The sequence below is a fragment of the Parasteatoda tepidariorum genome, chromosome 11, assembly GCF_982258835.1.
Source record: "Parasteatoda tepidariorum strain Cologne lab strain chromosome 11, Ptep-v5.0, whole genome shotgun sequence".
Lineage (NCBI taxonomy): Eukaryota > Metazoa > Arthropoda > Arachnida > Araneae > Theridiidae > Parasteatoda > Parasteatoda tepidariorum.
In genome coordinates, this window is record NC_141765.1 from 91,108,000 (window position 1) to 91,121,516 (window position 13,517).

General features: G+C 26.0%; 1 protein-coding gene and 1 long non-coding RNA gene across 8 annotated transcripts in view; one reads left to right on the plus strand and one right to left on the minus strand.

Annotated features, from left to right (window-relative positions):
* LOC147801881 (uncharacterized) overlaps nt 1-3,138 on the plus strand; it is a 287,387-nt gene extending 284,249 nt beyond the window's left edge. For both annotated transcript variants that reach the window (XR_015430608.1, XR_015430607.1), the window contains exon 3: nt 2,957-3,138. This is a non-coding gene — a long non-coding RNA (uncharacterized LOC147801881). The remainder of the gene's footprint in view (nt 1-2,956) is intronic.
* LOC107455797 (protein phosphatase 1 regulatory subunit 12B) overlaps nt 1-13,517 on the minus strand; it is a 187,288-nt gene that overhangs the window by 13,645 nt on the left and 160,126 nt on the right. For 4 of the 6 annotated variants that reach the window (XM_071187602.2, XM_071187598.2, XM_071187599.2 and 1 more), the window contains 2 exons: nt 11,607-11,648; nt 10,876-10,926 (listed from right to left, as the gene is read on the minus strand). In XM_071187602.2, the coding sequence (XP_071043703.1) occupies nt 10,876-10,926; nt 11,607-11,648 (93 nt within the window). The remainder of the gene's footprint in view (nt 1-10,875; nt 10,927-11,606; nt 11,649-13,517) is intronic. The other 2 variants (XM_071187600.2, XM_071187601.2) reach the window with 1 other exon arrangement.

Below are 13,517 nucleotides of genomic sequence, written 5' to 3' on the forward strand. Positions count from 1 at the left end.
TTAGCACGTCAAGTTATGGAATGAATTTAATTGGTTTTTAACTAGCAAAATAGCAATTATTTTTTAATATTTTTATTTAAATTAATATATTATAATGTAGTTAACATTGATAGGCATTTTCATTGCAATTAAATTTCATATTGATACAAATATTCTGATATTTTTACTCCTTTTCTGATATAGCGCGTGCATCGGATTTGGCGCATTTCTTTCACGCCAATGTTTGCAAACAGATCGCTTTAATTTTCGCTCTGTAACTTTTATTGATGCGTTAAAATAATTTTTTGTAATAATTTCAAGCGAATTTAAATATATATATTAAATTATTTAATTATATATTTAATACATTTCATGCAAAAAAAATTTTTTGGATCAAAACTAAAATTATTTTTTAAAAATTCCGTTATTAAATAAAATTTATAAGCCGAAGAATATATTTCTTATTATTTTATTATATAGGAAAAATTGTTTGGATATTCATATTTACTTAGGAAGCTTTATATTTATTACTGTACATTTATTATTGAGGAAAATATTAGCTAGGTTATTATAGGTTCTATTATTAATAATAGGTCCTATTATTAAATAATTGTTATAGGATTATAAAAGGTGTGGCTATTTATTATTATCATTATATGTATTTAATTTCGATTTCGAGAAATAAAAAGGAAATAATTCTTTTTTTGAATATCAATTAATTTTTTTAAGATAAAATTACAAGTAGCTGTCGAGAGCTTTCAAACAACTGGTAGACAGTATATTCTTATATGGAATTTCGCAATACTTTTTTTAAAAAACAAGATAAAGGGACAAATAACAAGACAAAAATTTGCTATTTTAATTTAAATACTTTCATCATGTTATACTAACAAAATTTGTTATTTTAATTTAAATACATTCATCATGTTATGTTAACTCACTAAAATTTCAATTGTATGCATTGGTATAAATAAATTATTATCGCTGATAACATATTTTATAATTCAAGTCAGAATGTAATATAAAAAAGACATGATGTATTTTTAAAAATTAGATGTATCTCCTAACTTTGCAAATTACATTTTATTTTTTTTTCCTTATTAAAATTTACAGATTATAAAGTAATGACTTAGAAAATATTTTGCGTATCAAGCCAGAATGTTTTATCAAATGGATAAAATGATTTTCTTTAAACAAAGATTGACAATGAAAATAAATTTCTTAGTTCAAGCCGTAATGTAATATAAAACAGAATGATAATGTTTTTTTTAAACTACTTAAAATAAAATATTGATATCTAATTATTTTCCTGCTGTTCTTTAAATTCTATTGAAGTAAGTAGTTATTTTTTTTATTTATCTCTTATGACGTTTTGACAAAAATAATTAATACCTATAACCATTTGCAATTAGTTCTTTATATTTTAAATGCTTTCAAATGTATGTTCGATTCAAAAAATCATTATTTTTATTTCATTGTCTGGCAAAGTCATACTTAAATAATATGTTATTAGCTTTTCATGATTAAGCAATTAAAAGTAAATAATTAAATGTAGCACACATACTTTAATGTAGTTTTATTTGAAAGCTTATCTTTTACAATCACGAATAAAATTGGGAAAGCATTCAAAGTAAAATAAAAGAGAGAAAAAATCTTTAGGTACTCTTGAAAATATTGCTGTACGATGCGACCGCCTGCTATGAATTTTTCGCCAAAAAGGAAACCCCCATCTTGGAACAAGTTTTCAGAGTCCAAACAATAGACTGGCTCTCTCTACCCTAATATCTCCTCTAAGGTACAGATTAAAGTACACATTTAATGCTGTCTTAATATAGACTTACGGAGCTGTAGAAAGTAATTAATAAATATGAATTTTTCCAAAAAAAAAAAAAAAATTCAAATAATGTTAATGAAAATACTACCTTTTGATTGAAAAAGCATGGAATTAAAATCTACATTATATTTTATTAGTGGAAAATATATATTTCTAAAGCTTGAGGTTATATTAGAAGGAAATTACCCTAATATGTCAAAAAATAGAAGGGAAAAAAAGGGGGCTGATGAATTCAGATGTTTTTTTCCTGATATAGTGTCATTCTTCCCTTTCAAAGTCTATTTGAGGCAGTAGAGTTATTAACTGGTAACTGGAATTTTTTTCTCATAATATGTTTATAGTATCTTTGACGTTATCAGATTTTCTATTAAGAAATTTTGTGGAAAAAAAATTCCAATAAGTACATAGATTTTTTTAAAATTTTTTTTAGCTTAACTTCTCTATTTTGATATAAGATTAAAAATGAATATTTTAATATTAAAATATATAGATTAAATATTTATTTATTTATTGATGAATGACTACATTTATAAACACAGTCTGTTGCATTTATTTTGTCATATTAAAAATCAAGAGAAAAAAATCTCACTTTTTAATTAAAATTATGGTTTGCTAATTGAAACTTTGTTTTAATAGTTAAAGAACAGGGATCTGTGTACAAGCCAAATTTATTACCACTTAGCGGTACCTTTACAAAATATTTCACTCTATCTGAATCAGCACTGTGGTAGGCACATGTTAGATGTGGAATTTGTATTGACTAGCCGGGTTCCAATCCCAGCCCATACTGGTATTGGAACCAGGATCACCTCATCGAAAGGTGACCAAATAATTTTTAAAAATTCTTCAAAGAAAATTTTTTTTCCATCTATTATATTATAAAATATAATATTTTCCATATGTTATAAACTTACTCGTAAAGGGCCCCCATATAAAAACAGGCCCAGTGCTCCTGAAAGCATAAAAACTGCTCTGATTGTATACAAAAGAATTATCAACCTAGGAATTAGCATAAACGCTGCTAGTAGTACTTGCGTTATACTTACGTCTACTTTAGTTCATGTAATGTTTTCAATATAACTATTTGTCTTTTAATTTAAAAATATTAAAATTAACCACAGTTCATGTCTTATTTTTTTTCAGCTGCTGCCTTCAGACTGTTTAAAGAAACTAGCAGACTCGAAAAAGCTGAAAAATTTGGTGAAGTTCTTGCCACCGTCAACGACCGGGAAGGCAGGAAGACTAAGTTTGCCTCTACTGACACAGTTTTGTTTTAGAAGCAAATTGGTTATATTAAAGAATACAATAAATTATAGAAATTAGTATATTATTCTTTACTGTTTAATAAAAATTATATTTCATTTACACATTTGACAACTGTTCATGCCCTAATAGATATTTTGGCTACACTTTAATGGACAAAGGCTATAAGTAAATTAAATCGCAGCTTATTCTACCATGCTTACCCTTTTTTAAATCTGAGGAAGTGACTCCTGTTATTTTATTATGACAACATCAGTGTAAATATTGCTTTTTTTTTTTATCTTTTTAATCAGATTTCTTAAAATCGAACATGATGCTGTGAAGATAAGGAATTTTGTTTTCCATATCTACTATTTTAGTAAAATACAAATTATATAATGTCACAGCAAAAAAGTTTATGGTTTTAAATTAAACATATTGTAATTTTAATCTACATAGTAAAATATAGATGCTGTAAAAATTATTGCACAAATCACTTAACATATTAAAATTATTTCACAGTATAAATGGCTGCTTGTACCCTAAAAAAGAGAAAAAATATTGTAACAAAACTATTTACTTTCTAGCTTATTTTCTAGAATAATAATAAAATATAATTGCCTACCCAAACTTATTAAATATTAATAACTAAGCTGCAGATTTTAAAATTCTATAAATTTTGGTAATAACAAATAATTTAATTTTAAACAAGCTAGAACGGTTTTGTTATCAGCTTTTTCCAGGTTACAAGCAGGCATGAATATTTTCAAAAACTAATTTTTATTTTCTCAAATAACGTAATTTTGGCGATAGTCGGCATTCCGCAGCATTCGTTTTTTGAATATCGTGTTGACGATGTCGAGCGGCATAGTACAACGTTTGTAAATGCAGAGAGATGTCGATCGACGTTCCCCAACGTTTTTACAATATCGAACAATATTGTTTTGCAATATTGAATATACGTCATAAAAGGGGTCCATTTTTATATAGTACAATATTTCGTTACGATATTGTACAATGTTCAAAGCTAAGTTTTTACGATATCGTTTTTGTGAATTGTGCTACTTGGGAATGGTGGGATTAAAAAATTTCCATACACAATAGCAGAAATTTGTTGACTTATTTTAATACACATAATGAAATCCAGTATATAATTTTTGCCTATATCCGAAGTTGCATAGACTGTGTTTTATTGTTAGGTAATAGTGTTTAAAATTTATTAAAATTTGAGTAATTATTCATAAAGTCATCAATTTTTGCATATTTTGCAATTATTTTTTATTAATTATGATTTATTGGTTTATTTATTGTAATGTATTAAATGAATTGTACATTTAGTTGATGGCTTGTTTTATGTGTGTATAAAAAATTCATAAATATCATGATCAAACTTTAAATTGGCTTTATTGTATGTAAAATTCACACTTACAAATAAAATACTAATTTTCATAAATAAATAATATTAAGCATGAAAACTCAAAACAAATCTTAGATAATATGCCAAAGGTATTTCTCAATAGATATTTTTTTATATAGATTTCATTATTTATGTTACCTAATGTAAATTTATGAATTAAAAATAATCTTAAGAATTTATAGTTGTTAATTTTCAAAAAATTAAAAAAAAAAAAAAGAACAACTTTACAGTTTTTCTAATATTCAGTACTCAAAATCATGAAAAAAATTCACAAGCACTTCCAAATGCATTTATAGTTTCTGTGTATTTATTTTAAAAAATGAATCTGGAAAATTTTCAATAGAATTTTCATTTTCATATTTTGATAGCTTAATACTATTTCACTAGGGATTTACTAATAAATTTGAGTTAAGAAATTAGCTCTTTTAATTTTATTGTTAAATAATATATTTTTTTTAAAAGACAAATAATGAAAATCGAAATTAATATTTAAAATTACTAAAAAATACATACCATTGGTATTAAAATATTACTAAGGAAAATCTAACTAAGAAAAATCAGTAAAAAAGATAAAAATATAGAGAAAAAAATAATCATCAGTCTTTGATTCAAGCTTTAATACACGAGATGCCATTAATGTATAATTTTCTTGTTTACTTACTGTACAAAATATCTGATTGGATAAAAATATTTTGACATCATAGTAGATTGTAGGGAGAAATGGATAAAAAAAAATCCCTGTCTTCAACGTAAGATTCGAGCCAAGGGTTTCACTTGAATAGCTATTTAAGGCAAGAAGAGTAATGTCCTGAATTTATGACAGCCATAGCTGGCGAGTGGCGTGTCTTAAGTCATTCAGTTGAATTCCAGCCTAGAATTTCAAGATTTAATTCTAACATTTATGACTCCCACCTACTATCTAAGCAAGACCTGCATGCAACTGTGAAACAATTTCAGTCTTTTTTATGCTTTTACTATTTTAAAAAAGTTTATTTTTTATCTAGTCTTCGTTTTAAAATTAACGCCTGTCGCACACAATAAGTAAAGTATTATGCTTGATTACTATAAGGAAAAAATACTTCCCTGCCATTTTAAAGCAATGAACAGGAAAAAGAAAACAAGATAAAGAATCTTCTAGAAGCCAAGTTTTTAAATGCAAACATTGTTTTATTACTTTCATTCAGAAATGCTTCATAGTGCACCTAATATGTTCCAAAAAAAAAAAAAAAAAAAAACACCCGTCATTTAGAAAAAGTAAATGAAAAGATTATCTTTCTTTAGAAAATTTTGAATTTGTTTTGCAAGTTTTTAGCACTCCCTATTTGTCAAACTAGTCACAGATGTGAGAAGAATACAGGTGAGATTTCGCACTTGTCTTCATCAGTTTAGCTTTTTAATCTAAATAAATCACTACTGTAGAAGTATCAAGTTAAGAAGTATGAAAAAATAACCAAACATAGTAGGGTGCAAATTCTCATTAACTGCATGAAACATTTTATTAATAAAGTTTTATTTTTAATGTCAATATTTCATTTGACCTTTTTAGGGGATGGACAAAAGAATGGAAACACATCTATACTATTATATTTTCTTCATATTTCTCAAGAAATACTTAAAGAATCTTTTTATAACTTCAGAAACATTTAGATCATGCAATTTCTCCTACTTATCAATGAAATTCAAAGCTTTCAGAGGTTTGAAGGATCAACAATAAATTACAAACAGAAAATAGCGTTTTTGAACACCCTTTGTCAAAAAATGTAGCAATAAATTTATAACTTGTAACAATTACTTTGGTTATTATATGGAATAATTGCCCACAATTTTGTAAGCCTAGTTTAAATATTTATGGAGATATAAGCATTTTTACAAAAATTAAATTTTTTACAAAAGCGTTTTTTTGCTATAACTTTAAAAATATTTAATAACATTAAACAAAATTTTGAAAGCAATTCAAAATTAATTCCAAAATTTTGGCTTTAAAATTTCAAAAAAAGAAGTTGAACACTGTGCAATATATAAGTAATTAAAGAAGTACTTTTATACTGTGCATATGCAAAAAAAATTTCATACTTTTGTAGTGACTCTTATTTAGCAACTAATGAAAAAAGTCCAATTTGAATACCTTAAAAATTTAAAAAGTTTCAAGCAAATTTTCTAAGTAGTTTCGCACTTTAAAAAAAAACTCAAAAAGATAAGGAGTTTTCTACAAATATTATTTTGTATTATAAGACAAAATTCACAACTAAATATGATTGTATAAGGAAAGAAAATTTGCCCAAAAAAAAGACACTTTTATGGAAGATCATTCCCAACAATGCCAGTATCATTTTTAATAAATCTTGTTAATAGCACAAATAAAGTATATGGAAAACCCCTCATCATTTTGAGCTTTCTTTGTAAAAGTACGAAAACTACTTAGAAAATTGCTTAAAAACTTTTTAGATTTTTAAAATATTGAAATCGGACTTTTTTTTATTAGTTGCTAAATATGATTCACCATAAAATAAAGAAAAAACAGATTTAAATTTTTTCCATGCATGCGCTGTATAAAAGGACTATTTTAATTACTCATATCTTGCACAGTTTTAAACAACTTTTTATCAAATTTTACAGCAATAATTTAGCAATTAATTTTAAATTGCTTCAAAAGTTTTTTAATTTTACTGAATATTTTTAAAGACAAAAAAATTAGTTTTTTTTTTTATAAAAATGTCGCCGTAAATGTTTAAGCTAGGTTTATGAAATTTTGTGCAATTATTACATAGAATAACGAAAATTAAAGATCAAAAAATATGTTAGTATAGAAGTGTTTCCATTATTTTGTCCAACCCCTGTACCTGACAATATTTCGTATTTACTGATAGTTTAGTACTGCTAAGCAGAAACCAAAATGCATTCCTGATCTGCCTACATGCTCAAAAGAAATCGGCTTACATGTTAAAGTTCTAAAACATATATAATAAAAACAGAAAATAATGAAAAATACCAAAATATCAATTATCGTAACTATGAAAAAAATTACTATGGAAGAATAATATAATTAAAATGCCTGGAATAGCTAGTTACATAAACTAATAAGATTCTAGGAATTAAAACAAGGATAGCTGCTGGAAACAGATGTTATTATTCTTTACAAAAAATTTTAAGACAGTATACATTAAATTTCAAATTTTTATTTATAGAGCAATAATTAAACCAATAGGATCTAAGACATGGACTCCAAAGGAAAATTTTATGGAAGATTTTCAGTGACATTTGTGAAAATGGGCATTGGAAGATCAGAACAAATAAAGAGATTTATGGCAAATATAAGAGACCAGGCATAGTAACAAGGATATGCATAAAAAGAATCCAAAGGCTTGGACATGTCCTAAGAAAAGACTCAGAAAAAGATTATTAGAAGAAAAACTGGGAGGGTTGAGATCCAAAGGAAGACCTAGAACAAATGGAAGGAGCAAACTGAAGAGGATGCAAAGATGACGTAAACGCAAAGATAGAAGATATATTTTCCTATATCCTGGCTAGAAATTATTTTAAAAGGTTGGTTATACTAGAATTTCAGAATAATTTCTTTTCTTTTGGGGTAAAGGGTCCTGAATATGTAAAAATGATAAGATTAATGTGCAGCGGAAAAGTCTAGTATTGACCGTTTCAAATTTTTGTGTAGCTTTTCCCAATTCACTGCTTAATGCCAAGTGATAGAGTGGCTCTTTAAATTTATAGTTTTGTCTATGACACCCAGATGTATCTTTTTTCTTCCTGTTTCTTTATATTTATGTCTTGGATGATTAAAACTAGTTATTTTATGAAGTACATTTGCTCAGGAAAGTATTTTGTTTCAGTTATTTATTATTATACAGAATTTACACTTAAATTTTCGAGCAAAACAAGCTTAACTTTTAGACTAGTAAAAACAGTATGTTCACATTTTAAAATTACTAGTGGGATAAAAGTTGCTTTGAAAGATAGCTTAGAACAAGAAAAATTATACACGTATCAATAATTGTATAGAAATACTAAATATGGTCTAACTAACAATATCTAAATAGAAAATATATACATACATTGCAATGCTTTTAGTTTTGTTACTTGTAATGAAAGTAAAAATCATGTACGTTTGCTTATACTTTCTTACTTATAAAATTTAGTACTTTTAGTAGCTTTTTAGTTACTTTTTTCATTGAAAAAGTACAAGTATTTGTAGCAAAAATGTAACATATTGAAAAATATTTCTTTAATACATATTCAATATGACATATCTATATTGCAAATTGAAAAATTAATATAATTCAAAATTTGAAAAATTCGTTCATTAATGAAAGATAACTCTTAATTCAGTTCAGGCATATGAATACAATTTTTATATTTAATTAATTTTTTAAAACAAAAGTTATAATATTAATCGAGTTTGTCTCACAAATAAATTCATTACTTGTTGGCAATTACCAAAATTTCTAAAGATTTGGAATTTAAAACAAAAATTAAGATAAATTTAAAAAATTTTTTGCTTATGCAAACTTTGAATTTTGATTTCTTGTTCTCTATTTCAATGAATTATTTAAAATTTTTCTACATTTAAATTAAATTTATACATTTAAATAAAATTTATAACACTTAAATTAAAATGCAATATATTTTCAATTAAATTTTTTATACTTTGTTCCTTCATTTGTTTATATTCATGGTTATTTTGAATTTTTGATTTCTTCAAAAAGTACATTAAAATCAGAACTTTTTTATTTATACTTTTTGCTCGTTACTTTTCAAAATTAAAATTTTAACATTTCACTTGTCACTATTGCTTTAAGTATTTGCACTTTTACTTGTTACATTTAAAAAATAATGTTCCCATGTCTGTATATAGTTAAAAAAAAGATTATCTATAGTCAGGAGGTTAACATTGTAAGTTGAAAAATTAATCTAAAAGTAATATATTAATCTTAATTTTGAGTAAAAAGGTATTGGCCAATCAAATGTAAACACCTTATTAAGGTTTTTATAAATTTGACCAATATTTTTAACAGTATACGTTAAAAACATATACTGTTAAAGATATAGCATCGTCCAAAATAATCAAATTCATAAAAAAATTTAAAAACAAAAAAATTTTGCTTTAAAACTTTTTTTTGTGTTGAAATGTCAGTCCTTGTAGCTTAATGCTCTTTCAAATCTTTTAAAACCTCCGGAACCATTGGTGCTGGCATTCTGAAATTAGGACATCAACTACAAGGAGCAATTTTAGTCCCCTATCCGAAGAATTATTTAAAAATTTCCATTAGTCCATTTTTAAGAGCTGTTTGAAAAATGATTTCTTCAGCATAAGGCTTTATTATAAATAAAATTGCAGACGATTTTGTTTAAGATTTTATTGCGTATTCATAAAATGTTTACTTATTTTTACAAGCTCAGTTATTAATTTGAATGGCTGGCAGATCAATGCTACGAAATTGAATTAGTATTCCTAAAGTTATCAGAAAACACATGTTTGTTTTGCTTATGGCTGTGTTTCTAAAACGTGCTTCCATAGAATTAAAATATTATAAATCAACAGTAATTGAAATAAAGAAAATATGTTTTGTACTAAAAACAATGCCAATAGAGAAAAAGGTACTGATTCATGAAGAGGAACTGCAAACTAATCACCATATATTATTGGCCCCAATAATGCTTAATTACAATTGGTAATTAGTACTTCTGGTATTTTGGTTATTGCTGAAATTTTTAACAGGTACAAAACATAATATAGGTACTCCTGTACTATGGTAATAGGTTTTTCATAGTGGATCAAAATGGATATGTACAGGAGAAAATTGCTTGATTGCGGCTATTATTTTTTTCTGTTTAATTTATCATTTCATATTGATCACTTTTAGTCAGTGTTTCAATAAGTTATAATTGACAGTAAAATTGGTGTTTTCTTATAATTTTTCCCCCTTGACTAATAAAATTTTTTAAAACAGTAATATTTCATTATGGCTTCACAAAGAAAACTAATGGGCTTTGAAATGACGACTTTCAGATTTAAAAAAGGCTGCAAATTTTTATTACGCCAAGGGCACCCAATATGCTAGTTACACAACCGTGAATTTCTTGTGGGGGTTAAACTTGGGTTTGACTTTAAAAAATCAACTAAAACCTTAAAACTATAAACAGCACCAGATAGAATTGCATATTTAAAATACTTAAGGTACTGTCAGCATCACACACAAAAACATGAATAAAATCATGCATTTTGAAAACCAAAATAATTAATTATATCGAAAGAATTGTAATAATTATTATTCATTTCTCACAATCGACATATAATTAAACAAACTAGAAATAAGTTGTTGATAAAACCAAGCAAAATTAATTAAACATAAAATAAGTAACATGCAAAAGAAATTAACAACATATTTACCTTAACTTCTTCTTCCATTTCAGATATTTTTCTTTCTAGACTTCTTCGTTCCTACAGTATGATTAGAAACAGTATTTTAGTAACTTTACATATAATGTACCTTACACAGTACAATAAGATTAAGGATTTTAAAAAATACTTTTGCTTACTAAAAATTTTATTAAAAATATCTAATGTTTTATTATATAGATAAACGGCATCATGTAATGACTAAGTGGTCATTGTTTGGATCAGACTAACCAACTTAACAACATTTGTCTGACATTTCTTCAAAATTATAGAAAAAGATTTTTGGGTGAAAAAAATTACTTATGAATAATTGTAGAAAAAAGTTGTTTACTTGTTAGCAATATTTTATTTTGACTAGTAAAAAATACATTTTAAGACTAATTCGAAATTTTTAAATTATTAGATTTATTAACATAAAGTTTTTTTGACTTGTTCTACAAATTTTAACAAAGTTGTTTTGTTATGTCTTAATTTAAAAACTATGCTTCACCATTAATCTAACAAATGTGATCACTTTATTATAATGCAACAAATTGATAAATGAGTTTAAAATAACAATGTTTTCAACAGTAAACAATATCATTTGAACAAAAATAGTTTTTTTACAGCATTTTATTAGTTTGAAAAAAAAAACAGGACTTAGTTAAAATTTATGTTTATTCAGATAATAAATTAGTGAATAAAGTAGGATAAAATATTATAAGCTTCCTTTCTGAACCTACCTTTTTCTCAATTTCACTCAGTGAAGACTTTGAAGTATTATTCTAAAAATAAATCATGTTATTGAAAATCAATTTGAAAGTTGAAAAAAAAAACATTGAAAGAACTTTAAATTACTATTTATAATTATTAGCATCAATATAATTTGGTGATGAGCAAGTTTGGTCATTCAAATTTAATTTTACTCCCAAATAAAATAATTAAATTCATATAAATTTAATAAATAAAATTAATATTAAAGAAAAAAAAGATTAAATTAGTATAACAAATTTAGATTATCCAATTCAGCATTTGCACCAGCAATAAAACGAACTTATGCGACATCTATTCTCCAATCCAAAGCATGAGTCAGTTGCTTTTGCCACATTTAAGCTATCTGGCAAAGTGCATGAGTTTTTAGGATGAATGTTGGATTTGTCAGTGTTTCCCCCCAGTTTCGATTCGATTTAATATTTTTTTTGGGCCAGGTGCAGGCACAAATCAGTTATTTAGCGTAAATTATTTATTAATTTTGAGGAATAGTTCATTTTCTTTCATCTTTTGTATTTTGCTTCCGCCAACAATGTTTGTTAACAGAAAGATGTGTCGGCAATACAGTGTCACATACTTGAAGTTTGGATTTGTTCAATCACCGTTAAACTCTCAACGACATATATGTTTACTTTGTAACGAAGTTTTATCTAATGAGGTTATGAAACTGTCCTATTTGCAAAAAATTCATCCTGACAAACCAAATAAAGATTTGTCATTTTTCGCGAACAGCAAGGACAAGTTTCTGAAGGCACCTTCTGTCTCAGGTTTTCCAGCAAGCTCATCGCAAAATGCTACGAATTTTTCATACCATCAGAGAAAAATTTATACTGCTGGTTGTCAAAGAAGTTTTAGAAACAGTTTCACACCACCCAGCCCCATTCAATGTAATCAAAAATATCCTATTAAGCAACAATACAGTGTGGCAACCAATTAATAAGATAGCTGAAGACGTTGAAGTTTCCTTAGGCAAACTTTTAATAACCAATGAATTTTCCCTTCAAATTTATGAGTCAACCTTGCAAGTAATGAGGCCTTGCTGTTGGCCTACGTCCAGTTTTTCAAGGAAGAAAAAATATTTCAAGAAATGCTTTTTGCAAGAAGCTTGATTGAAGATACCAAACGTGAATCTATTTTTAAAACTGTCAAAGATTATTTTAAAGAGAAAAGTTTAATTTACTATTTATTAAAAATTCTGCAACTCGAAGTAAATAGTTTATTTTTCTCATGTATTTTCATTCTCCGTATTAAATGAACTGAGAAAATATGACAGATGCTTAAAAAATTTGCCTAAAACGAACATTACTGCAACTGCATTTCAAAAACTATATTTACTTATGAAAGGGAACTCCGTTCCACTAGGAAAATGAAAATTAACCACAAAATCCATAAAATAGCCTGTAATATCTATTCAACGTTCTTTTGACGAGTTGAGGCAAAGAAGGGTTTGGTTAGCATCATTCTTGCCAGTTGATACTTTATTAAATACAAGTTCAAGGTAAATGATCGTTGCTCACTTTTTCTTCACTTAGATCCTCGTTGTGCTTTTATTTCGCTTTTTTGTGTACATTGAATTTTATCCGATTCATTGATTACTTTTGAAATGTGCCCCCCCCCTTTTCTTCCATTTTCATACTTCAGCGATTTTTATGCATTTTGCTTTTTTACTGAATCATTAGTTAACTATTTTATTCCAGCGATTTAGTTGAATTTTTCACTGAATAATTTGAACAGAATAAAGTTTTTTCTTTTCCTTTTCCCTCTATTTGTATTTCAATAATTTGATAAGGAAAAATGTTTCCTTTTAACTGAATTTTTTATATTGTGTTTTTTTTTTTTGTAGATATGTTCGCTGTTTGGATATATTTTGCGTTTCAACTGAA